We start from the raw sequence: 27413 nt of genomic DNA, 5'->3' as shown, positions 1-27413 counted from the left end.
GCTACGTAAAAGGTACTGATCAGAGAAGAGAGAGAAGACATAGAGAGAAAATTGCAAAAGAGATATCTGATAAAGGACTATTATTTGAAATATGCAAAGATTCTTACAACTCAACAGAAAGAAAATGCACAACCTGATTGAAAAATGGCCAAAAGACCCTAACAGACACCTCAATCAAATAGGATATACAAATGGCAGCTAAGCACATGCAAGGATGCTCCACAGCACATGTCATCAGGGAATTGAAAATTAAAACAACAACAAAATAGCATTACACACTTAATAGAATGGCCCAAAGCCAAAACACTGACAACACCAGTGTGAAGCAACCAGAATTCTCATTCAATACTGATGGAAACACAAAATGGTACAGCCACTTTGGAAGAGAGAAGGCCATTTCTTACAAAACTCTTTCTTACAAAACATGCTCTTACCATGTGATCTAGCAATCACACTCCACTGTATTTACTCATGGTAACACTCTTTGTACCATTTCTCTATTCATCTTTCTTTCTCTTTTTTTTTTAGACAAAGTTTCACTCTGTTGCCCCAAGAGAGTACAGTGACGTCATCATAACTCACAGCAACTTCATACTCCAGGGCTCAAGCAATCCTCCCACCTCGGCCTTCCTAGTAGGTGGGACTACAGGCGCACACCACCACACCTGGCTAATTTTTGCTATTGTGTTTTTAGTGGAAATGGGGTCTCACTCTTGCTAAGGCTGGTCTTGAACCCTTGACCTCAAGTGATCCTCCCGCCTTGGCCCATCTTTCAAAATTCTCATAACCCTCGCTTCCCAGGAAGTCCCCAGACTAAGTCACTTGTCATTCACAGCCATCTTCTCTTCCTCTCCCCTGTCTTCCAGCAGGCACTGCTCTCACTGGTTAGTGTCTGCAGTCCTGTGCGCCCTTCAGCTCTGGGAACAGAAGAATCAGGAATTTGCTCCTCACAGGAGACGCAGTGCCTAGCACCGTGGTGTTGAAATTGAAAATTGACAAATGCTTTCCCTTCTTCCCTCCCTCCACCTCTCCCTTCTCCCAAATCACCATTTCCCTTTGAAACTGCTGAGTAAGAAGCAGAAGGCCAGTGACCTCTGACCTCTCTGCCCAGGTCCCAGGTGGGAACTGTGTGGTAAGGGTAAGGGGCAGTGGCCACAGGATGCGACATTTGGCTGGAGTGATGTAACCCCTGCCCTTTGACATCCTCATGTCACTCAGCTGTCAGCGGAGGCCCTGGTGTCCTTTGAGGGCCAAATAGAATGGGCTCAACCCCCCATTCCTTGTGTGATGGGACCTCCAGCTAACTTCCCAATCTCAGCAAGGACTCTTGAAAGTCACACTTTTCCCCAGGTCTCCTCACATTCTGATTTTCTGCTTCCAGTGAATCCTGGACCCTTCTCCCTCCCACCTTTCACATTCTAGCTGCCCCCTTCTCCATGTCCCTAGTGTACCCAGAGAGAGTCAGCTCCTTCACCTCATTCCCCTAAACAGCACTGGGCCAAGGCCAGTATGTATCTTATAAAGATTCAGTCTGCGAGTGGGGTGGGGGTGGGGGGCTACATCGGAGATAAAATAGACTGTGGGATGCCAGCAGTCTTAAAGGGCTCTGGGACCCCGTTTCCTGGGCGCCCAGTCCAAACTGGGGCATGTTCACTGGTCTCTCCTGTTAGCTGCTGCCTCAGCTGCTTCTTGAGCCCCTTCACCCCCTTCAACCTCCTCAACTCCACCCTGGATTACCTATCCCATCCCCCCAAAAAATCCTGTCCTTTTTTTTTATGGTCAAAGAGCATTTTTACAAATTTTTTAAAGTTTATTGAGGTATAATTGAGGTACACAAAAGTGTGCATATTTAAAGTACACAATCCTATCAGTTTTGCTACACATACACCCATGAAACCATCACCTCTCAAGCAACATTCCATCAACCCCCAAAGTTTCTTTGTGCCCTTTTTAATCCATTTTTCCCTCTATCCCATCCCCAGGCCACCACTGATCTGCTTTCTCTATATATTCATTAGCTTGTATTTTCTAGTGTTTTACATAAATGGAATCATGCAAATACTCTCTCTTGTTTTTTTTTTTTTTTTTTGCCTGGCTTCTTTCAGTGTAATGATTTTGAGATTTTTCAATGTTTCTATGTGTATTAATAGTTTATCTTTATTGCTGTATATCATTATGTGGGTATGGTACAATTTGTTCATTCATCTACTGACAGATTTTTTTGTTTTGTTTTGTTTGGCTGTAACAAATAAAGCTCCCATGGACATCCACATTCAGGTCTTTGGGTTTCATGCTTTTCTTTCTCTATGGTAAATACCTATAAATGGAACGGTTGAGTCATATGGTAGGTGTATGTTTAACTTTTTAAGAAACTGCCACAGTGATTTCCAAAGGGGTTGTACCATTTTATACGTCCACCAGCAATGTATGAGAGTTTCAGATGCTCTATATCCTCACCAGCATTTGGTAGGGTCAGTCATTTTACAGTCAGCCATCTCATTGTATGTTTTTGTGCTTGGGTTTTTCTGGTTTGTTTGCTTTTTTTAAATGCACATTGGTTTAGCTAACTCTTGGCATTTCTATCAAGAGAGAGTATATACTTATGTTTATGGAGAATGAAACCTGATTATTTCTGTTGTTCCAGTGAAATTAATAATACTGTCCCCTCTTAACCTCCAAAGTGCCCTTGTTTGGATGACAAAATGTGTGATTTTTCTGCTTCTATCCTGTGTGGCCACGCCCCCAGCCTGTCCTTCCGTAGCCACACCACCCAGCAAGGCATTCTGCTGAACAAAGACTTTTCTCTCCTCTAAAAGGCGTTTCCTGCTTGTCTTAAACAATTTTTTCCCCTTACCACAACAGGACTTCAGTGAGTGGCATATGTAGCCTAGTGCTTGGGCGGGGAGGGTGGTGGGGAGGAGGACCTTCTTGCCATCAGGTGAGAACAGGATGCCTGAAAATGAAGCCAACAGCCAGACCATGTCCTGAAGACATCGTCTGGGCTGTAAGTTCTATTCCTTAACTTTGCCACGGGGAACCAGGAAAACCCCCCTCTTGTCTACGCTAGTTTGGCTTGGTTTTCCCGACTAATACACAGCAGGGGGATGTGCCTCAGAAAGGTAGAAGCATTTTGCCAAGCCTGGGCTGCGGCTCAGTTCACATCTGACATACCTTCTGCCTTCCCTGACAGTTACTATTTTTGCTGACCCAGGCCCTGGAACTGAAAGCAGATGTGTTGGTCACATTGAGGATGAAACTTCAGAGAACACTAAACGGCCAGGGTGAAAGTATTCAACGGTATCACTGCGCGGTTTGTTTTATCGAATACTCTAGTTGGGTATTCACTGAAATACAGCAGGCTCTAATCGTTAACTACGTTGTCATTTAGCAGCGTGATCCAAAAACCGTTCTGAGTTTTGGGAAACAGCCTCCATTTCCTAATAGCATGTCCGTCCGTTGTAATGATTAGATTTAATACTCAGAAACATGTGCAAAGCCCAGCCCTGTATTTGACCTATGCTAACACACAGGAGGGTGGTGCGTGCCCAGGTCGCTGGCGCTATTAGAGGACATCTGAGCAGAGCAAGGGTGCTACGCTAGTGGAAGAAAAGAGAAGGTCTAAAGTAGGGGTAGAAATTAAGAAGATCTCATTCAATCTCTGGAACGTTCTGCAAAAATGAGCGAGCCTTTGGACCCGCAGGGATGCCACCCTCACAGAGATTGCCCCGACCTTCGTCCCCACGCCCCAAAGACGGGCGAAAGCAGCTGGCAGATCTCGCCTCTGGCGACGTTCACAGCCCCTTCCCGGCACAATCGGCCCTAGCTCCCCGCTGCAACCCTGGTTCGGGACGAGCAGACCCAGGACCGCCTTCCGCTGACCCGCCCCGGCGTCGCGGCGCTGGCCCCCCGCCTCTGTCCCTAAGCCCCGCCCCGCGCTCCCAGGCCGGCCTCGCGCTCAGGGGTCAGCGCTCCACCCGCTCGCGCCTTGGCCCATCCCCGCCCTCCATGGCCCCGCCCCTCACGCCCCAGGCCCCGCCCCGCGCTCCCGGTTCCGAGTTCCACCCCTTTGCGCCAGGCCCCGCCCAGCGCTCGGGCCCCGCCCCCACGTGCCCCTGGGAGTCCCGGGTGGGAGGTGCCCCGCGGAGGAGGCGTGGCCGCGGTGGCTGCCGAGGCGCGGGCGGCGCGGCCGGGACTTTGGCTTTGACACCGACTGGAGCTGGAGCCGCGGCGCTCGTGCTGGGTCTGGACGCGCTCTGGCGGATCCCGCTCCCGAGTTGGGCGCAGGACTTTCTGCCGGGGTAAACGCAGCTGCGGCGACGCCGCGAGTCCTGGTACAGCCGCAAGTCCTGGTGCAGCCTGGGCGGCCGGGTTTCGCCGCCGCTGCTGTCGCCCCGGAGCAGCCCTGCGGCTTCTGCCCGCTCCGGGAGAGTTTCTCCCGCAGTAAGAGCCGGGACACGCGGACCAAGGCGGCGCGGGAGGCTTTCCGGGGCCCGATCACTGACCCGCACCCGCGCGGGCGGCAGGGCCCGAGGCAGGGGGCCCGCGCTGTCCCGGGCTCGCTCAGGCTTCCGAACCGCAGGTGGAAGAGGGACGGACGTCCAGGCAGAGCGGCCGAAAGGTGGGTCGCGGGGACCTGCGGCGGCTCGGGTGGGGGTAGATAACCCCCCTCTCGGTGCCCGCACCGACGAGCACGGAGTTCCCAAGTTGCAGGTGGCGCTGAGTGTCAGGCGCGGGTGAGGGTGGGGCTGGGGATTGCCCCCTCCGGTCCGATCCCCGGTGCGGGTGACCGAAGTAGGCAGATGACCCCAGCGCTGACGGAGTTGAGAGAGGCCGTGGCCGGGAGGAGAGGCGTCAGGCGGACAGGGATGGGTCTCCTCCTAAGACAAGCGCCTCCTGGCCTTTCTGGACCCCAATATGATAAAACCCGGACCTCCCCAGAGGAAATTCCACATGGCCTCAGCTTCACTGCGTCTGCGTTTTCAGGGGTTCACGGACAACCGCCAGACCCGAACTCCTGGATACTAACTGCAGCACTAGGTAGGGATTGCTAATACAAATTGATTAACTGACTGGATCTGTGTGTTGATTAATTTGTTTTCTAGGTAGCCAAGTGGAAGGTAATTTTGGACACCCTGAGCATGGAAGACTTCGTGTGGGTTTGTGGCATCTTCAGCCCCTAAATCCTGCACCTTCTATTCTTCTGTGCTTGTAAGGTATACTGGGCTTCCTCGCTAGCCGGAGAGGTTTTCTGCGGTGGTGAGGCCTTCCTGGACCCCTGATCCTGGCCGACCATGGGGAGCACCCTGGGCTGCCACCGCTCCATTCCCAGGGACCCCTCGGACCTGTCCCATAGTCGCAAGTTCAGCGCTGCCTGTAACTTCAGCAATATCCTAGTGAATCAGGAGCGGCTCAACATCAACACAGCCACGGAGGAGGAGCTGATGACCCTGCCTGGGGTGACACGTGCCGTGGCGCGCAGCATCGTGGAGTACCGAGAGTACATCGGTGGCTTCAAGAAGGTGGAGGACCTGGCCCTGGTCAGCGGGGTGGGCGCCACCAAGCTGGAGCAGGTCAAGTTTGAGATCTGCGTGAGCAGCAAAGGCAGCTCCGCACAGCACTCACCCAGCTCCCTGCGGAGGGACCTGCTGGCGGAGCAGCAGCCTCACCACCTGGCCACCGCAGTACCTCTCACCCCACGTGTCAACATCAACACAGCCACCCCGGCTCAGCTCATGAGTGTGCGAGGCCTCTCAGAGAAAATGGCCCTGAGCATCGTGGACTTCCGCCGCGAGCATGGGCCCTTTCGCAGCGTTGAGGACCTGGTGAGGATGGATGGCATCAGTGCCGCCTTCCTGGACAGAATACGGCACCAGGTGTTTGCCGAGAGGTCCCGGCCCCCATCCACCCACACCAACGGGGGCCTGACCTTCACCGCCAAGCCTCACCCCAGCCCCACCTCGCTCAGCCTGCAGAGTGAGGACCTGGACCTGCCGCCAGGGGGGCCCACGCAGATCATCTCCACTCGGCCTTCCGTGGAGGCCTTTGGAGGCACGCGGGACGGGCGGCCTGTGTTGCGGCTGGCCACCTGGAACTTGCAGGGCTGCTCGGTGGAGAAGGCCAACAACCCTGGGGTGCGAGAGGTGGTGTGTATGACGCTTCTGGAAAACAGGTGAGGACAGGAGCCGCCAAGGGGTTGGGTATTAGGGCAGTTTTTGTGCGGCCTTATCTGAGGATGCAAATGAGTGGATTCTTTGGGGAGAAGGGAGGGGACAAGAGTATTTAATCAGTGTTCTTGAGGACCCAGCCAGTATTGTCACCTGAGGGTGGGTTCTTCTGTTCCAGAATTTTCTGAATATAGCTGTTTGAGCAGGTGGCACATGTCTTGAGTGTGGTATATCTGAGATTAGTTCATAATTTAGGGGTAACTGGAGGTTGTATTGGTGGTTGTTGGTAGTTGGAGGTTGGAGAATGTTGTTTGGCGCCCAAGACTCATAGGATTTACTCCAAGTTAGGCACTGAGAGCCTGGGAAATGGTGCACAGTTTTGCTTGTGAAAAAGAGTTAATTGGATTTTTTATTAACGGGAGGGAAAAATCACATTTGGGCCATCAAATATGCCTATCTGTGTGCACAAAAATCATCTTAATGATACCTGGGGAACAGACACGCCTGGAGCTCTGACTTGGGGGGAAAGGCGGTACATGGGCAACGTATGTAACCTGCAATTCTGTATCCCCCATAACAATAAGATGAAATAAAAAAAAAATCATCTTAATGACCAAGTATTTGCAAACACATACACTGTGAATGAATCACTCTGCATTCTTTTTCCTTATTTAACCTGAAGTCAGTTTTCAGTCCCACAACTGCAGCCCAAACTGTGTGTAACCTCTCCTGTCCCATAACCAGAAATGGCCAAACTGAAAGCTGACTGTGTATGTGTGTGTGTGAGAGAGAGAGAGAGAGAGAATATTGGCCAGATTTTCCCATTTGAACAAAAGGAGAAAAGACTTATAGAATAGGCTCTTATCACAGAGTGTTGACATTATTCACAACACTGCTCTCTGTAGGAACTTCGTGAGCCCTCCCATTAAAACAAACCACTATTACTGTGGCAGTAACTCCCGCTGTTAGTAAAATAGTGCACTGTATAATGCAAAGCTTTAGGAAGGAAAGAAACATTTGTAATGGTCTCTTCCAGGTCATAAGTGCTGTGATCATTGTCTTGAGGAATTTTGCCCTCCTACCCCCGAGAGGTGCAGTGTTTGTGGCTACTTGCTGCTTTCCTTTGCACTGGGTTGTTGGTGAGGCTGGTGGGGCAGCAGTTTGGTGTCATGAAGTGAACTCTCAGCAGGAAATCACAGTGCTTTGCTTGGTGGCAGATCATCAGGAGGAATTAGTGAGGAGACAAGCGGGTCACAGCGTTTCCCTGGCACTGACCCAGTGGGACGCTCTTGTCACTGAGGAGAGAGGAACTTGTGCACTGGGTCAGAGAACTGGACCAAGGGAACCCTCGAGTGCTTGTCCTGTTTTGCATCCTAAGGCACTGCTTTTGCAAAATCATCTTGTGCACAGGTGAGAGCTAGACTTAGCCCTGAGAGATATTTATGAGAAATGGCTTGAGAATTGTTCTCTTCATCCATAGCAGCATGGTTTATGAATGGGAAGAGAGGAGAGGAAGGGAAGGACACGGCTGTTTAATTCCTATTATGAGTTTTTTGATGGCTCAATTTGGGAGCGGGGGAATGGATTAGGTTCAGGAGTTATGCCAGTGGGACTGACAGACTGGGCAGGCCTTGGTCATTTACTTTGTCAGTGGTTTTTCAAGTGTGTTCCCGTGAACCAGTAGCATCCGCTACTGATGCAGAAACTCTGGGTTGCTGTGTTTCAACACACCCTCCAGGTGGTTCTGATACACGCTAAAGTTTGAGAACCATCGTACTAGGTATTAGGCAATCGGTTGTCCCTCTGGGGTTCTCTTTACAGCCCCTCCCCCTGTACCGGCTTTTTTGGCAAGGTGGGTGAATTCGTGCAGAGCTTTCCAGGTACACTTGGCCCTCCCTATCTATGGATTCAACCAAATGTGGATAAATAATAATTTGGGGGAAAAAAGGGATGCTTGCATCTGTACTGAACATGTACAGACTTTTTTCTTGTTTTTATTCCCTAAACAATACAGTATAACTATTTACATGGCATTTTGTAATATAGTAGTAGTATAAGTAATCTAGAGATGGTCTCAAGTATACAAGAGTATATACATATGTTATATGCAAATATCGTACCATTTTACATCAGAGACTTGAGTTTCTGTGGATTTTGGTATGGCAGGAGGTCCTGGAACCAGTCCCCTGCAGATACCGAGGGACAACTGTATTTTGTTTTCCTTTGGTTGTTTTGATCATCCCTGTAGTTATTCCCCTATGATATTCTTTCTGGCCAGGATTTGAGGGGCTGATCCAGTTTCTAGAACATATGAGCGTGAAGGGCAGCAAATGGGAGAGAGCAGGCCGGGCGTGGTGGCTCATGCCTGTAATCCTAGCACTATGGGAGGCCGAGGCGGGCGGATTGTTTGAGCTCAGGAGTTCGAGACCAGCCTGAGCAAGAGTGAGACCCTGTCTCTACTAAAAATAGAAAGAAATTATCTGGCCAACTAAAAATATATATAGAAAAATTAGCTGGGCATGGTGGCACATGCCTGTAGTCCCAGCTACTCGGGAGGCTGAGGCAGTAGGATCGTTTAAGCCCAGGAGTTTGAGGTTGCTGTGAGCTAGGCTGACTCCACAGCACTCACTCTAGCCTGGGCAACAAAGCGAGACTCTGTCTCAAAAAAAAAAAAAAAGAAAGAAAAGAAAATGGGAGAGAGCAGAAACAGCCAGCCTGGAGTTGGCTCCACCCGTAGTGCTGAGGAAGACAGCTAGCAACTCTTTTCCAGTGTGGACTTGTTAGGGTTGTCCTTTGGATTTCCTACAGGGCTGATGATTTGTTGAAGACATTTAACTGCTGTCTTCAGATTAGAGTGCAGGAAAAGCTTAGCAAACCTACTAGGGTTATAGGAGGGAGTACCTGTAAGTGACTGGGAAGGTGACCCATACGTGCGTTGGCCACATGTGTTGTCCTGTGGGTTGGTGGCTCCTTTTGCCTGGTCACAATGGATTCAGTATTCTGGACACTCCTAGCATATTGTTAGTACCTGGTAAACATGAAATAATAGGCTTAGGGTCTGATCCCCTGCAGATCTGGGGTGGGTGCATTTGCCTGTGTGACTGTCCTCGGGCACCAAAAGCTGTCACAAAGTGGATCACGTGTCCTCAGTGACAGCAGCGCCCATTCTCCAAGAGCTGCGTGTTCCTCCTGCTTCACAGAAATCTCTCACATTCCAGTTGTTCCCTATATTAGTAAGAGGAAATACATTCAGTGTGAGCAAGAATGGATGAAGGTAATTTTCCAGGTGGCTCTTATTTGCATACACATATACATACAATAGAAGAGTTCCCTGACTTCTGGGTACGCCTTGGTATTTTCCAACAGCTTTCACATTCATTTGGCTTTCCCAGTAACTCTGGAAAGTAGACAAGGTTTGCTTTTAATTATGATTCTCCATCTCTGGGTGAGGAAACTAAAACCGAAGAAGTTAAATGACTCGCCTCCGTCACACAGCTCATTAGTGACTCAACTGGGACTAAGACCCAGACCTGACTTTAGACCCATGCTCTTTGCCAATGTGCTGTGTTTTGTAAGCACACACCTTATTCCGTGTCTTGGTTAGGTGCCCCACGCTCTGCCCCATCAAGGGCATTTCCCAAATTGTGTGCCGGTCACAGTTTTTTAAATTAAATCCATTGTAAAGGCATTTTAAAGGTACCCTTGGGCAATTCTTTTGCTAAGGGCATAGCTGGCTCTTAGTTTTCCTTTCTGTGCATTTACTTTAGTAGGTATGTTTTCTTAGGCTCAAGAGTGGGTACCTCTATGGGATGGGAGTGGAGAGTCCTTTCTTGCCCCTCGACGCTGCTGCTTTGGCAGGCAAGCACGTGTGAGTTACAAGAAACTGTTTTGCACGTGAAGCCCGAGGTAGGACAGTGCAGTTAGATGGTCATCCAGTCACCAGCAGCCTTCAGACACGCCATGCTGGTGGCACAGAGCTGACAGGTTTCATTAGATTCTTTTGCCAAATCTCAGTCTTAGGCAATGTTCTTCCTTGTTCAGTATTTATGGAGCAAGACTAAAAGAGGAATGCTTCTGCTAAATATGCTTGCAAAATTTGGTGACAGTCCACCTCTGGAATGAAAATTGGTTAATTTTTAGTTTTCATTTTTTTGCAGGGGAAGCATTCCATTTTGAAAAGTCCCTTTGGTAACAGCGTATAAATCCTGAGGGAGCCGATAGATAATCTCCAAAAGAAATAAGGAGATTTAACATCCCAGTTGCTCATTCTCCCCACAGCCTACATCAGAAGGGAACTGGAGCATCAAAGTCTTTAGTCCTGTAATGGTTTAAATCTGTTTTCTTGCCACATGTCTGCAGTATCAAAGCATAAATTGGATTAGTGCCTAACAGAACACACTGCAAGTGAAGAAAGAGGTTTTAGTTTATTAGACTTGATTAGTAGGATCAATATAAACATAACCCATCTTGTCATTTGATTCAGTCAATGAAAAATATGTATTGAATGCCTGCTGTGTACATACATAAGCTAAATTCAGGAATCGGCTTGGCCCTGTTACTTAACAGAGTTAAGTAAATATGGATCAGTTTGTATGGCTCAACATCAAAACAGTCTGGTAAACCAGATTTTTTGGGCAAGTCACAGAGCATGATTGATAGATGGTGGTATTTTTCTCGTATGAACAATAGGCCCATCTTAGGAGATCGAAGGGTGGGTGGATACAGCCAGACTTAACATCTGGGGCAAAATGCCCAGCAATTCTCTTAAAGTAGAGATCGTGAAATCTGTTTTGACAGCTGTGGAAACTGAGGCTCAGAGAGATTAAATAGCATCCGTGTGGCCTTAAGAAATGGAGATGTTGGAGCCAGGATTTGAAGCCAGGCATTTGTCTGATTTCAAAGCAGAGAGATTGGGCGTGTCTTTTCCCAAACTCTGTGTCCTTCCACTGCCTCTGACTCCCACCCGCCCACATTTCCTCCCTGTCTTGTGTCCTAAGCTGGCCAGGTATCAGGGTCTTGAGGAGAAGAAGGGCTTCCCCCGACCCCGGAGACTGTGTCGGGCCTCTAGAGGCCTCTGCTTCCTTCCTGCTTTTGTTCCTGCAAAGCATGGGGCTCGGGGCCAGTGGTAGAGCCAATTCAGAGGGGTCAGGGCTCCTCCACCCACCCCCTCAAACGTGAGTCTGTGACCTTGGGCTGGAATCCAAGGCCAAGTTCCAGTTTTCTGAGCCAAGGAGCTCTGGGTTGTTTCCAGAGAGAAAGATGGTCTGTAATAAAACTGTTGTGGATCCCTAAGAGAAGACAGTGTGCATGAAGGGAAATCCCACAACTCTGGTTTCATTTCACTAAAGGGAAAGGTGTTGCTTTTGTTTTTCCAGCAAGCTGAACCAGGCCAGGTGTGGTGGCTCACACCTGTAATCCCAGCACTTTGGGAGGCTGAGGCAGGAGGATCACTTGAGGCCAGGAGTTTGAGGTTGCAGTAAGACATCTGCCAAGGCCTCATACGCTCTTCAGTATCAGTGACATATAGAATCAGTGAGCTCTGATGACACCACTATACTCTAGCCTGGGCAACTGAATAAGACCCTGTCTCAAAAACAGAAACAAAAACGCTGGTCCACTTGGTTCTGATTTCAAGGTTCTTTGGGAGTTTAATAGTATTGATTCTCCCAGGGCATGTCCATTCCTTTCTTATTCATTCATCCATCCATTCAATCAGTAGACATTTTTGAAGGTCTCACTAGGTACCAGGTTCTGGGTGAGACTCTGGTAATAAAGTGGGGAGCAAGACAAAGTCCCTGAAAGTCCCTGCTCACGTGGAGCTTCTGTTCTAGGTGAGGAGACTGCACGGCCAGGTCAGGTGGGGCCTCCCAGGCTTTTCTTTTAACAGTAGGAGGGTTAGCAGCAGAGGTTGATGAAGTGCTCTCTTATCAGGTGTTCTGGCTACTGGGGGCTGCGTGGAGTGGGTCCTAGGAGTTGAGTGAAGAGGCTGTTGCAGGTTCAGCCCAACAGGGATAGTGCCTGGGGAGACGGGGAAGTGGGTGGAGATGGGAGGCCTTTTAGAGGTAAAAACTGGCAAGACTTGCCCATGTTTGGGATAGTGTGAGGATTCGGCAGCTGGCTTGTTTGAAATGCTCTGAGATTCCTAGATGACAGGCGCAGAGGCATGTAAGAAATTCTGGGGCTGACGCACTGTGCCTACACGTCCATGACGCAGCTGGCTGACCTCACCCCTCTGCTACTGCTGCGCCCTGGACTCCAGACAGGATGGGGCCTGGGGTCCACGGCAGATGGAGTAAGAGACTGTGTCTCTCTCCTCTGCAGATGGGGCATCTGACAGGGCCTCATATGTTCTTTAGTATCAGTGACATATAGAATCAGGCCATGCTTTGGGGAGAGATGTTTACATAAATTCAATTCAATGTTGGTGGATCACCTACTTTGAACTCACTACCTAATGAGCTCAGAAGCACTGGGGAGACCTTGCCCTGTGGTCAGGGAGCTGCATCCTCTTGTGAGGACACACATGCTAGGCAGGGACTTATCAGGGTGATGCATGATATGAGGGAGGATGTGAAGCTTGCTCAGGGACCTGAGATCACAGGGATTTGGTAGCTGCATGTGAAGACCTCAGCACTGGGGAAGGATGAGGGGAGAGGAGCAAGCCAGGATCTTGGGAGGGAGCTGGTCTGGAAGGGAGCTTGGCATTTGAGAGGAAAGGAGTGTAGTGGCATAGTGACATTTGGGCTGAAAGACAGCAATTCCCCGCTGCACACACAGGCAGCTGAGGAGTGGGAGGTCCACGCTGGGCCCTGCACCCAGGCTTGTGATCTGAAACACTCAGACAGGAACATGGCAGACTCCCACGCAGCGCGCCTTGCAGTGAGAGAATCTGGCACACAAACACTTACAAAGCAGCAAGGTGTGTGTTATTCCTGCTGTGTTATTTTTATTTCAAAATTATCTTATCTCTCAAAAGATTTTATTTCAGAATCCCCTAATAAAAATCTCTGCCAGTTACAAATACAATGATGCATCTCACTGAAATTTGATTTGCTCATCATAGACATCCTTGTCTGCACGTGGCAATGTACAGCTGGGAGGAAATTCCACACCAGGGACTCTTCACATCAAAACATCCAGGAGATGACACAAAAATGTCTTGCTCTACCTGGCAGACTGCTGGTCCTCAACAAATGTTTAGGAATCTTAGCAGCGTCCTGGCCCTATTCCTGTGACTGAACACAGGCCTGGTTCTGGGCCACAGGTCTTTTGTAATGTCTTCATTGACAGCTGCCAAACAGCTGGACTCCAGTGACCAGGAACCCAGGTGTGCTGGGAGTAAACATTTCATAATAAAGAGAAGTCTTGAGTTCCTCTTCCAAATTCTTGGATAAAGAAGACCTGAGTTTTCTTTATTGACTGTTTTTCCCTAACTAAGGTTGATTTGTTGTTTGTTTCCAACAAGCCCTTATTTCCTATGAATTCTATTTTGGGTCAGCCATTACCTGATTAAGCTGTTAAGCTGGGCCTTCAATTGTTTTACCTAGAGGCTGCTGTATACTCCTTAAATGCAGTGCTTTGCCAAGAGAATGTTGTTCCCCTGGCTGCATTTAAAGTTGCATGCATTTGGAGTATTCTAGGGATCTGCAGTCTTGTTTGTTCACCCCAAAACTGGAGGGCAAAATTGGTACTTTGTCAACTTGTCCTAAAAGTGTGGTGTCTCTTAAAGAGGGAGGTCTCAGGTGGATTGTCTTTTAAATATTGATCCAATATCCTGTTTAAAAACACTTTTCCAGAATGTATTTTCCATTAAGCCAATTCAATCTGACTTACATTTTTTTCTTGCTCTGTTGCCCCGGGTAGCATACAATGGCATCATCCAAGCTCACTGCAACCTCAAACTCCTGGGCACATGCGATCCTCTTGCCTCAGCCTCCCAAGTAGCTGGCACTACAGACATGTGCCACCACGCCCGGCTAATTTTTTTTTTTCTATTTTTAGTAAAGACGGGGTCTTGCTTTTGTTCAGGCTGGTCTAGAACTCCGGAGCTCAAGTGATTCTCCCGCCTGAGCCTCACAGAGTGCTAGGATTGCATGCGTGAGCCACCACACCCGGCCTCTGTTTTCTTGAACAGACTAAAAAGTAAATATTTGTGTGGCCTCAAAGTACCAGTGCTGGCATTAGGCCTTGGCCTTAACTGCCAGGGGTCTTGGGTCTCTTTCCTTCCTTTCTTGGTGGGCAGCCTCTGTGGCTTAAGATCATTGTGTCATTTTACTGGTCAGTTTTTTTTTTACAAAGTGATTCCCAGTCTTTTAAAGTTTTAATTTGAGGACTCATTTTAAATAGCAAAATACTTCCTACATGTCCACTCCCCCATCACCTTTGGACTTTGAGTGTCCACTTGGTAGCAGGAGTTGTGCTAAGAACAAAATCAATGATAATTAACACCGATAATTACTATGACCAAGGCCCAAGTCTAAGCTGTTTTGTGGATACAAAAGGAGTGGCTCAGGGAAGCTGAGAAATTTTACCCTGGGTCACACAGCTTTTAAGTGGTGATTTGGATTATAATCCAAGCAGTTAGACTTCAGAGTTTGATGATAAAAAGCTACTCTGAGTTCACTAATCTTTTTCAGCATATTTATATTTTATTCATCACCACAGCCTGCATACTAGACTAGACTCTCTCTTAACCAGCTTGGTTTGAGTTCCCCAGGTCTTGGTCTTTCCTAAGTATTAATATATCGATATATAATGATATCATCATGTATATGTAAGTGTGTGTGTTCTAGTGTTTGTTTCTTCAAAGTGGAGCAAGGATATTTGCAAGGCAAACTGAGCACAGGATACTATAATTTTATGACTTTTCAGTCTTTTATAATTGTGTTGCCCATACCTATTTTGACAGCAATTTCCTAAACAGTCAGTTTTAATTGTCAATTGCTCTTACAGAAGCTTTCCAAGCATTCATCTTCATTTTCTTAGAAACAACTTCTGTTTCTGCTCACATTTCTATTTCATCAGTTGATGTCACATTTTACTAGTCAGGTTTTTTTTGTTTTTTGTTTTTCCCCGTAGTGATATGTACAAATGACATAATCAGTCTGGGGACAGACAGTTGACTCTGGGTAAGCACAGGATACCTTGTGCACAGCTGATCCAGCCCGGAGTACCCAATGTGCCACAGCATCCCGCAGCTTGTTTTGGGAAGGGAATGGGGATAGTTTGGTAGTCCCCTGAGTAGAGGTTGGCTAGGAGAGCATCTGTGCTGTTTTTTAAAATGGTTTGTGCCTGTGGCCAAGTCATTTCAGTCTAGAGACGGTGTTTGCTGCATTATGTGTATTGCAGACCCCTGGCAGGTAACTATAGGTTGTCACTGACCCACCCTCTTTTCTGTGGGAGAATGATTCAGAAAGGTAACCGCAGTCATGCACTTCACCGAATAACATTTCTGTCAACAATGGACTGTGTATATGGCGGTGGTCCTGGGAGATTATAATGGAGCTGAAAAATTACTGTCACCTAGTGACATGATCCTGACCCTGTTTAGGCCTAGGCTAATGTGTGTTTTTTGTGTCTTAGTTTTTAGCAAAAAAAATTAAGAAGTAGGCCAGGTGCGGTGGCTCATGCCTGTAATTCTAGCATGCTGGGATGCCAAGGCAGGAGGATTGCTTGAGCTCAGGAATTCAAGACCAGCCTGGGCAAGAGTGAGACCCCGGTCACTACTAAAAATAGAAAAATTAGCCGGGCATCTTGGCACGTGCCTGTGGTCCTAGTTACTTGGGAGGCTGAAGCAAGAAGATCGCTTGAGCCCAGGAGTTGGAGTTTGCAGTGAGCTATGATGACGCCACTGCACTCTAGTTGGGATGACAGCAAGACTCTATCTCAAAAAAATAAATAAATAAATAAATAAAAATAAAATTAAAAGTAAAAGAACAAAATAAAAAAATTTAGAACTATAAAAAAGCTCATAGGGTAGGATATAAATAAAGAAAATGTTTTTATACAGCTGTATTATATGCTTGTGTTTTAAGCTAAGTGTTACTACAAAAGAGTCAAAAGTTAAAAATCCGTTAAATTTAAAGACATAAAGTAAAAAAGTTAAAGTGAGCTAAGGGTAATTTGTTAGGGAAGAAGGAGAAACATTTTTGTCAGTTTAGTGTAGCCGAAGTGTACGGGGTTTATAAAGCCCACCGCAGTGGGCAGTAATAGCCTAGGCTTCACCCTCGCTCCCCACTTACTCACTTGCTCCCCCAGAGCAACTCCAGCCCTGTGAGTTCTGTTCACAGTAAGTACGCTCTACAGGTGCACCATTTTTTATGTTTTTGACCCTACTTTTATTGCATTTTTTCTATGGTTAGATATATTTAGATACGCAAATATTTGCCGTGTGTATTCACTACAGTAACTATACAGGTTTATAGCTAGGAGGAGTAGGCCAAACCACATAGCCTGGGTGTGTAGTGGGATATACCATCTAGGTTTGTGTAGGTGCACTCTGTGATGTTTGCACAACGACGAAATCACCCAAGGACCCATTTCCTAGGATATGGCCGCATCGTTAAGCGACCGTGACTGTAGTTATGAAGTCAAGAGTTTGTTGATACTTTGTCCCAATTCCCCCTGAAACTCCTCCTGTATAACTTTTAGAAAAAAAAAAAAAAAAAAGTGAAGTAGTAATGAGCTTTTATTTTGACTTACCGCCTGTCCTGGTGAGAATTGTCTTCAGTGACACGGAGGGACTGCTTATGGAACCCTGAATAGCCTTAAGCCAGGAGGGGTCCTGCAGGAGGATGGAACTGGATGGTTTATAGATACTTTTCCAAGTTGGTGACTCCACACTGCCTTTTTCGGATTTTCCCAATTGTATTTTAAAGTTCTGATTTTTAAAAACACTGCATGCACGTCCACACCTGTAAAACCGTATTACAGTACACATATGCCGACCTCAGTTAAATGCCAGGCAAGGCTGTTTGGGGTTGATTTGTAATCTTGTATTATGTTAGTTTGGATGCTTCCCACATTTATAATAAAAATGCAAGAGTTGTTAGATATTGTTAGAGTTTCAACTTAGAAATAAGAGTTGCTCTGTCCTTTAAACTTTGAGGTAAACTTAACCGGGCATCTGAGACTACATGGTAGTTGTTCAAAATATTACCATTTGCAAGCACTTATCTATGAAAATCGAGAATTTCTTGTCCTTGGTCAACCAAAGCAAGATACAGAAATAAACTGGATGATGAGTGAAAGATAACATCACCCATAACCCCTGATTTCAAATACAGTATTTGTGTTCATCCAAACTGCTGTGGTACTTTGATTGATTGATTCTGTTGGTAAAGGTTATATATATAAACGTGTGCATTTCTTCCAAATCTCGAAAGCCCCTTCCAACTTGCCAGCCTGGGTTTTCTTCTGAAGCGACAGTAGAGACCTAAAGCCTCCTGCACTGCCAACCCCACTCCCAAGCCCCATGCAGGAGCCTCCGGTCTGCCATGTTCCCGGCTTGCCCTTGGCTACAGATCGTACTGACACACAAACCCTGGGCACCCATTTCAGGTAGGGATGTAGTGCCGTTTAGAACTTAGTGTCCTTTAGAATTGCTGTGGAAAGGTGAAGCCAGCCGAAGCTGGGCTTTCCCAGATTTCTGCTGTTAAGCACCCCAGCCACGGGCTCCCCTGTCAGCATGGATTTCCCCGACCATAACAGCCACTCTGTCGTAGTTGCACAGTGGTGCCATCTGCCCTCGCAGACTGGAGGTTTCATACGGGCAGGAGCCGTGTGTACGTAGCTCAGTTTCGGCACAGTAGCACTCAGGAATTTGTGGAAAGAGTAAGTGACCTTGAGCATTTATTGAGTATTTATTAATACTTTGCCCCACGTGCTGTTGTTAAGCCTTTTATGTTCATTAGCTAACTTAATGCCTACACCACGCCAGTGAGGTGGGTAAAGTATGTTCACTTTACACAGAGGGAAACTTAAAAGAATTTCAGTAACTTGCATGAAGTCACATGGTTGGTGAGTGGAGCAGAAATTCAAAGCCAGGTAGAATTTACCCAGAGCCCAAACTCTTATAGATGCAGAAGTAGCAAATCCTAAACCTGAAGATGAGACTAAAAGGTTACAAAAGGGGACAGTTGTTTCCTTGCCTTGCTATATCTAGAAAGTATGAAGAGACATGCTTGGGGGAAAAAGATCCTGTCTTCTTGGGGCCACTGCCCTGTAGTGGTTCCCGGCCAGCACCTGAGGAAATCATCTGATTCTGTCATTCAGGGAGGTCAGCAATGCTGGGCCGTGCAAGGGCTGGATATTTTTTTTAATTGAGATATGATTTTCATGCCAAACAATTCACCTTCTATAAAGTTTAAAATTCAGTGGTTTTTAGTATATTCACAAAGTTTTACAACCATTATCACTGTCTAATTCCACATTTTCATCAGCTTAAAAAGATACTCCATACCCATTAGCAGTGACTTCCTACCCACCAGCTCCAAGGAACCGCTAATCTATTAATACTTCTGTCTCTGTGGATTTGCCTATTCTGGACACTTTGTATAAATTATATAACATGTGGCCCTTTGTTTCTGACTTCTTTTACTCATAATGTTTTCAAGGTTCATCCATGTTGAAGTATGTATCAGAATTCTTTTTTTTCCATAAAGATCAAACAATATTCACTATACAGATGTACCACATTTTCTTTATCCATTCGTCAGCTGGTAGACATTTGAGTTGTTGCCACTTTTTGGCTATAATGAATAAATAATGCTGCTAAGAACATTGATGTACAAGTTTTTACTTGGACATACATTTTGATTTCCCTTGAGTATATACCGAGGAGTGGAGTTGCTGGGTCATGTGGTAATTCTCTGTTTAACATTTTGAGGACGTGCCAGACTTGTTTTCTGTGGTGCTGTCCCATTTTACTGTCCCGCCAGCAATATGTGAAGGCTCCTATTTATCCACTGCCTCGCCAACACTTGTTACTGTCTGTCCTTTTGATTATAGCCATTCTCATAGGTGTGAAGTGGTATCTCATTGAGTTTCGAATTGCATTTCCCTACTAACTAAAGGTGTTTAGCATCTTCTAGTGTGTTTGTTGGCCATTTGTCTATCTTCTTTGGAGAAATGTCTATTCAGATCTGGGGGAGCCATTTTCAAACCTGTTTCCAAGTGGAAAAAATCCAGGATACCTTTGTGCCGACTCCCTTTCACTCCCTCTCCCCCTCTTCCTTGCCCCTCAGTCATGGAGTCAGCATAACAGGACATAACTTAGAATAATTGCTTTGTAATAGGAAAAAGTGCACCACATCCTATAGAAACAAACCCTCCGTCTGGGAAGGAACCTGGAGAATTCCATCTGGCGTGCTTCGTGCTTCTGGCTGGAGCGCTCTGTCTCAACTGAGCTTTTAGCGTGTCCTTGAGAAGTACTTGGTGTCCTCTGATTTTATGTATTTGGAATGGAAGTTCAGTACTTTTTTTCTAAAGCCAAAATGTAATGGACAGCATGCCAGGGGAGCTTCAGAAATTTCATCACAGTACCCAGGCCAGGGAAGAATCTTGAAGGAGCACTTCTATAGGTTACTGCCCACACCATCACAGAGCCATGAAACTTTGTATTTATATTTATAAATGTTTGTTTCCATGTTCTTTTGAACCCCAGCTGTGGAGAGTTGAGTCATCATGCTCTTCACTTCATGGAACCCTGGCATCATCAGTGCAGGGTCCTACTTGTCTTTGGTTTTATTTTTTAAATGTCTTTTCTTCTTCAACCCCCTTCCATAGATTCCAAGTGTAAAGTGTGACATATATGTCCTTAGCCATCTCCTTGAAAAATGTGGTGTTTTGAATCTACAAAAATGCTGTGTTCTTAAGATTTCCAGCTAGCTTTGGCCTCTGAGAGCTCCGTGGCCGTTCACCGCGTGCATGTACCGCATTTCCCGGTCCATCCCCCGGCAGTGGAGATCCAGTGCCACGTGTTTCACTGTCCCTGTTACCACCTGCTCTGCCTCCACTCACTGTACAGCCTGTATTTGTTATTTAGATGCATTTAAAAAAATTTTTTCTTAGTAGAAATCAAACCCAGGCAAGTCAGAACCTCTTCGAGGCTCTCTCGTACATTTGGAGACCTCGGTTCAGTCTCCTTCTGTCTTACATTCTTACCCTGAATAATTTTAGTTCCATTTTACCTTTCTCTATGCTTCCTATTTTTTAAACATAAATCAATTTTTCATCTGTACTCTAAACCTCAGATTGTCTCGGTGTTCTCTGGCACGAATAGATATACAAATATGAGTGGACCCAGCAGAAAAGCCAAAACATACGTTGCCGGCTTAAAACAAACAAACCAAAAAAATATATATCGACTCTAAATTATAAACGTTTAAGTTTAGAATTAATTTTATTGGTGCAAAACAACTCTAGCACTGAGTCATACATTATTGTAGGTCAAATTTGAGATCAAAGACCTTGGAATTAATTATCTTTCACAGTCCAAACATCATTGATTCTTGTTTTAGTACATCTTTTTTGCTTTTCACATCTCCATAGATTTGAATGTGTCTGACCACAGACATATGTTTGTACATGTCTCCACCCACAGAGTGTCTGGGTATGTGTGAATTATAAATATACCCATCTTTTAAAATAGATCTTTATCTTTAGTGTTAATTGCGTCTTTGCTGCTTCTACTTTCTCAGTGAGTAAGTAAGTATAGTAGGGAAGACCTGTATGCAGTTGGCCATACACTGCCTTCTCACTAATTATTTCTAAGCTCTCCTCTGTAGTTAGTTTCAGCCAAGCTCGAGGGTACCTAGTATCTGATTTAATTTAAAAGCAACGTAGGTGAAAATTAGAAATTTCCCTTTCTCTGACCAGGTTTCCAAATGGCTTGGTGTCCACTAAAGTCAGAGCCAAGTGCCATGACCTTAGCCTTTTGCATAGTCCGAGGCTAAACCGTGCACTTCATTTTTGATGTTCAAGTATGGGCCTTTTTATATGAAATATTTCCCACCCACCTGGGAAACTGCAAATGCAAAGATTCGCTTTCCCAGCATCCTTTGCAGCTAGGGTCCAGACTCTGCAGGTTGGTGCCTCCGTCCTAATCTCTGATTGAGAGCCAGTGGCACCGAAAGCACAGGAACGGTGAAGCTCAGTATGGCTGTGGGGACAGTTTACACAGGATTAAGTCCTTGGGACAGCAGACACTCTGTGGCTGGTGGCAGTGAGTGGTGCCTAGGGCTGGCGCTGTTGGCTGCACAGGCTACAGCATCAAGGGTTTGGCGTTGTGGCAATGGGGTCTGTACCAGAACAGTTGTGGGCATGTTTGCGTCTTGTTCCTGACTGCCCACCCCCAGCTCCTCAGTATCCTTTTAGGAAAGTACTTTTCTGCTTAAATCAGACAGTGTTGATTTCTGTTTCTTGCAACTGAGAATCTTTTTTTTTTTTTTTTTTTTTGAGACAGAGTCTCACTTTGTTGCCCAGGCTAGAGTGAGTGCCATGGCGTCAGTCTAGCTCACAGCAACCTCAAACTCCTGGGCTCAAGCGATCCTACTGCCTCAGCCTCCCAAGTAGCTGGGACTACAGGCACACGCCACCATGCCCGGCTAATTTTTTCTATATATATTTTAGTTGTCCATATAATTTCTTTCTATTTTTTTAGTAGAGACGGGGGTCTCGCTCTTGCTCAGGCTGGTCTCGAACTTCTGACCTTGAGCGATCCACCCGCCTCGGCCTCCCAGAGTGCTAGGATTACAGGCGTGAGCCATCTCGCCCGGCCGCAACTGAGAATCTTAATTGATATACCCTGATACACAGGCTTTGGACCAGTGGTTTAAAAACTCTTCTTGGCCAAGGAGAGTTTTCCTTAAATGGAAGGTTATGAGGAAGCACAACACATGAAACTGATGAAACAGGTGCTGCTCTGGGTTAGGGCCCTGGAGGGAACGCCAGGACAGAAAGCACAGTTGAAATCCATTGCCCTGGCATTTTGTGACCCCGGATCGATTACTGCCTCCCTGCCCATGTTACCCAGGCCCTGTCCTCTGCCGGGCAGCCACTGCACAAGCGGGGGGTGGCGTTTGCTGCTGGTTCCTCATTGTGTTTTCAGGACCCTCCATGTGCTGTGTTCATTTCCTCTGCGACCTTCTCGGCCTTGCAGTGGCTTTCACCAGCCCCTGCACGGGTGTGGGTACATCGATCAGAGAGATTGCATGTCTCTTAGTGTCTTCGAAATACAAATCCATTTTTAAGCTGAAAAACTTAGCAGTCAACTAAGCAGTAAGGGCTGACAGTCACCCTCACAGGTAAGGAAGGTTGTGCTTTGCAGGTCTCTCAGCCTCGGCACTATTGACTTTTTTTCCTTTAACTTTTCATTTTGAGATTATTGTAGATTCATATTTTATTGGCATTTTGGGCCAGATAATTCTCTGTTGTGGGGGCAAGCCTGTCTTTTGTAGGATGTTTAGTGAATCCCTGGTCTCTACTCACTAGATGCCACAAGAACCCTCCTTCCCCAGCTGTGACAACTAAAAATGTCTCCAGACATTGCCAAACGAATGTCCCCTTGGGGGCAGAATCGTCCCTGGTTGAGAGCCACTGCTCCAGAGCCATGTTAAAAGTACAAAGAGCGGGACCACCGCTCCCTGACTGATTTCTCTCAGCTTCTGCAGAAGCCCCGGGCCCCGGGTCCTCAGCTGGACAGGGAAGGAGGTGAAGCCAGCGGGGCAGAGAAGGCGACTGCTCAGTCCCCGTGGGGTTGAGGAATACACCTGGGTGACTTCTCCCAGTAGGGGAGCGGGAGGCAGCAGGCTGTGGCACGTGGCCTTTCAGCCAGGAGTGTGTGGCGTGGCACGGAAGGCAGGGCTGCCCTGCCCCCCGCTGGGACTCACTGAGTAAAGGAGGAGCCTGGGAACCACAAACTGATCCCCCTCAGGTGATCAGGTGAGCCCAGGGTCGGGGGGAGGGAAGGGCAGAGAAACTAAGAAAGGCCTGCCAGGAAGAAGATTCCTAACGAGGATAAAGCGAAGGGTCGTGGTGGTGGTTGGGCAGGGGTGGCCAGTGCGTGTGGTGGACAGCAAATCACTCCAGGAGCGGCCTGGACAGAGGCCTCTCCCTCATGCCGTTTGGGAAACAGCAGAAGTTTGGAAGAAGGAAAGAAGAGGTAGGGTCTCTTGTCCCTCTGCCTCATTTTAGGGTAGGAGCCAGGTCTCTTGGGAGCCTAGTGAATTCAGCAAGTTCTCTTACGCAGTGGATATCTGAGCAAAATGATTTCGGTTCAGATGCTACAACATGCCACTGTTATAGTTGTGAACATGCAGGAAAAGTATTAGCAGGGTTTGAGATACTCAAGGATTAATGTTTGTACTTCTGTGGGGGAGATTATAATTTTCCTTAGTAATGACTCCCATAAAGTAAAAATGAGAGCTTAATTGGAATAAAGTGTTTTTTTGTGCATCCAGAGAAACTGTACAATTAAAAAGATATTGTATTTGACTTTAGATCATGCTAACTTGATACGTGTTTGACTCTATTATAAATATGAGCCTAAATAAACCACTAGTGCCAAGAAGCAGCATAAATCGTTTTCAGTGAGGAGAAGGAGGTGGGAGGTAAATAGCATATGGTATAAAGTTGTACAAACTAAAAAATAAAGCTGCCTGGTTCTCTTCAAGTAGCTCTTAGGTACTTTGAATGTCTTCAGTGGAAGGAAAAATAATAAATCCAAACATGATGAAATACATTTTGGCTTTAAATGTTATTGAGTAAGTTTTGGGGGACAGAAAATGGGTAGGTGGTTGGGGCTAGGGGGTGGGAACAGGGTTGGCTGCAGGTGGGCACAAGGTTGCATTTTGGGGTGATTGCAAAGTTCCCAACCCGGATTGTAATGATGGTTACACGATAGTACATTTACTAAAAATTATTGAATTGCACACTTGCAACGGCTGAATTCCACATATAAGTTTTACTTCACTAAAGTGATAAAAGAGTTATCACTACATGATTTAAATGACATCTTATTCGACGTAGCAATTTTTCTGTCTCATTGTTTCATTTTTCCTCTCAACAAGTGTCTGACTTAAGGCAAGTCATTTAGGCCCCCTGGGCCTCTTCTTCTTCCCCTGGAAAAGGGAGGGGACGCTGTACCTGCGTCAGAGGCTGTTGTGTCAGTAACTGGATTTGTGGGTGTAAACCACTTACGGCGTGCCTGGCTCCCAGTGTTCTCCCCACCCCCGCTGTCACCGTTGTCATTTTCTTCTCTAGCCCTGGTGAGGCAAGCTCTCTAGTCCAGATGCACTAGAGCCACCTGGCCACCTCTTAGCCACGCTGCAGTCAGGTGGGACTTGCAAATGAAAACCTAATTGTTCTGTAAGTGTTGCTTGAAGTTGGTTCCCTATATGCTTTCAGTGAGCCCAGCCCCCCATGCTGATGGAGGCCCTCCCTCCACACCGCGCCCCTCCTTTGTCTCCTCCTCACCTCGCACTTTCTCTGGCCATCCCAGCCCTGGAAGCTCCTGCCAGTTGGCAGTTCTTCCAGTTCCCACGTGGGCTGTGCCCAGGATGGTCTTCCCTCTTTTATCCTGCCAACCCCTGCTCATCCCTTAGGCGCCAGCATTGGTTGGCTGCAGGGATGCAAGCAGGATGCCCTGTTAGGCCCTCTCAGCTTTGTGCCCCCTCAGCACCCTATGGAATTCTACTCACCATAATTCCCGTGCACCCCCATGAGCCTCACGAGGTAGCGTGTGCTCTCCTGCCCTGTGCTGGTCGTAGTGTCCGACAGTGCCTGGCACACGGTCAGCAGCACTTGAAGGTAAACTGTGTCTCTGAAGTGATGAGTTGCCTTCCTGTTTTTTTTTGTTTTTTGAGACAAAGTCTTACACCCAGGCTGGATTGTAGTGACATGATCATAGCTTAGTGCAGCTTCAAACTCCTATTTCAAGCAATCCTTCCACCTCAACCTCCCGAGTAGCTGGGACTACAGGCGTGTGCCACCATGCCCAGCTAATTTTTTTAGGGACAGAGTTTTGCTAAATTGCGAGGCTGGTCTCTAACTCCTGGCCTCAGGTGATCCTCCCGGCTCAGCCTTCCAAAGAGCTGGGATTACAGGTGTGAGCCACCACACCTGGCTGCCGTCCTATTTTAATTGCCCGGGGGATAACTTGATCCAAGGGCATGTTCTGTTAATTTAGAAAGCCTAAAGTCTAGAAGCCTTTCTCTCTTTGAGTCTTTGTTGAGGTTGAGTTCCTTTTTGACTTCCAGAGGTTTGACTCAAATTGGAAAAGAGATTATGGCTTTGGCATTAGGCAGGATGGTGCTTTTCCAAGGGGAAGATCTCTTCTCCATTTGATCTCCTAGGATCTTACAGCCCTCGAGATAGAAATGCTTTCTTTGCATGGAATAAAAGAAATTACCTATGAACCATGTATCGACTTGCAAACCAGCTTTTTCTTATAGAGATTCTCTCTATTTTTTCCATACATGTATTTTTAACATACATTTGAATGACACAAGGTTCCAGTTTTAATTTGAGGGATTCAGCGGATTACCAGGTAATCAGCCCTTCCCTGCCCCCACCACTGCTGGGCCTATGGGGACCGGTGGTTCCCTAAACTTCTGTCTGTGTATATTTTATCCCAACCTTAAACATTTCTAGTTTAGCTGTATTCTGTAATGTTCATCATATTGCACTAGCACTTCTATATGATTTATCAGTAAGTGACATATCCATGTATTAGAACTACGTGCTATGTGCTGTAAGATGGTAGAGATGCATTATTTTAATATTAGGAACAGGATCTGGATTACATAGAAATTTATCTGTATGGTGGTTTGCAGACTTTAGAAATGAGCAGAAGCTTTTCCTCAAAGGCAGTTGTAGGCAGAACTCGGGTCTGCACACAGCACACACACAGGTCAAGTCGAGGTGCCCAGGCTGGGCCTCCCGCAGCGGCCGTGCTCAGCACTGTTTGTGAATCACGGACCCCTGAAGGGCTTCACGGATGTGCCCCCTCCCTGCTCGCTTCCACCCTTAGGTCGCCCCTCCGCTGGCCTGGGTGGGGCTTGGGTGGGTGCTGAGCTCCCCAGCTGATGCTGAGAGAGGCTCCCCCAGCAGACTGAGCCGTGGCTCCAGGCACTCACCTGAGGGATTTGGACGCAGGAACTGCAGAGCAATAGGAAAGACTCTAGGAAGACTTTTCCACCAAAAATAAAAGTAAATTCATGAGTAAAGGAATGAGGTGACCGGCAGGGCATTGGATGTTTAGAGGAAGCGGTGGGGGTAACTCTCCCCCGTGCAGCAGGCGTCACAGGCTCTTATCTGGTTCCCGTTTGTCAGTGCCAGGCCCCATCCCATTGTCCCCTTCCTGCTTGGCTTATTGGGGTTGGCAGGGGAAGGCAAAGGTGGCAGGGCAGCAGCTGTTTTCTTCCTCTTTCTTTCGTGCCCTTCCACTCTCTTGCCCCTTTCTGGGGGTGGTAGAGGAAAAGGCTGCCCCCCTAGTCCCTTTTGCAGAAACCAGGGCCACTGTGCCCTTCCCTGGCCTTGCTGTTGGAATATTGGGGATTCCGTGACTGCACCCGTGGCTGTAGCTTGTCCTGTACCAGGAAGGTGGGCAGGAGAAACTTTACTGGACACATCTGGAACACATGCACAGTGTGTGGGCTGGGGGCAGGCACCGTGGCTCTCCATGCAGCCCTGGGCAGTTTGGGTGTATAAGTATTTTAGGAGTCTGCATGTGCATGTTTCTGCCTGGCTACCTCACTAATGCCAGCTCATCCTCAGATGCCAACCTAAAATGCCTTCCTCTGGGAAGCCAGCCCCCGGTTCTGGACCAGCTGGGCTCCTTCCCTGCTGTGTGCCTGCTAGGACAGTGGGTATCAGTCATAAATCTGCTCAATTCCACCCCACATCTGTCTCCTGCCCTGCAAGCCCATGCCCTGGCCCCCTCATCCTGTGCCTGGACCCCTTGCAGTGGGGTCCCCCTGACTGGGCTCCTGGCCTCTTGCCTCCTCTGGCAGGGTGGCCTGGACTGTCACTCCATGCCTCCATTGCCCCCAGCAATGTTTCCTAAAGTCGGGTTGGATAATCTGCAGAAGGGTTACCTGGGACGTGCTTTTGTGCTTCAGATTCCTGAGCCTACCCAAGACCTGCTAGATCTGACCTCTGTGGGTGGGCCTGGGAATCGTACATTTGACAAGCTCCCTGGTGATGCCAGTACAGGCAGGAGTTTGAGGACCAGTGAGCATGGTCCATCAG

At 47.3% G+C, this 27413-nt stretch overlaps 1 protein-coding gene across 1 annotated transcript in view; it reads left to right on the top strand.

Annotated features, from left to right (window-relative positions):
* The first annotated feature begins 4228 nt into the window (after window positions 1-4228).
* The window catches only part of EEPD1 (endonuclease/exonuclease/phosphatase family domain containing 1), a 112668-nt gene continuing 89483 nt past the window's right edge, over window positions 4229-27413 (top strand). Inside the window, exons 1-2 of the mRNA XM_069461761.1 lie at window positions 4229-4618; window positions 5103-6169. Coding sequence (XP_069317862.1) covers window positions 5292-6169 — 878 coding nt within the window. The 5' untranslated portion in view covers window positions 4229-4618; window positions 5103-5291. The remainder of the gene's footprint in view (window positions 4619-5102; window positions 6170-27413) is intronic.

This window comes from Eulemur rufifrons, chromosome 29 (genome assembly GCF_041146395.1).
Source record: "Eulemur rufifrons isolate Redbay chromosome 29, OSU_ERuf_1, whole genome shotgun sequence".
NCBI classification, from domain to species: Eukaryota; Metazoa; Chordata; class Mammalia; order Primates; family Lemuridae; genus Eulemur; species Eulemur rufifrons.
Note: the sequence above shows the minus strand (reverse complement) of the source record. Positions and strands in the feature narration are given on the sequence as shown.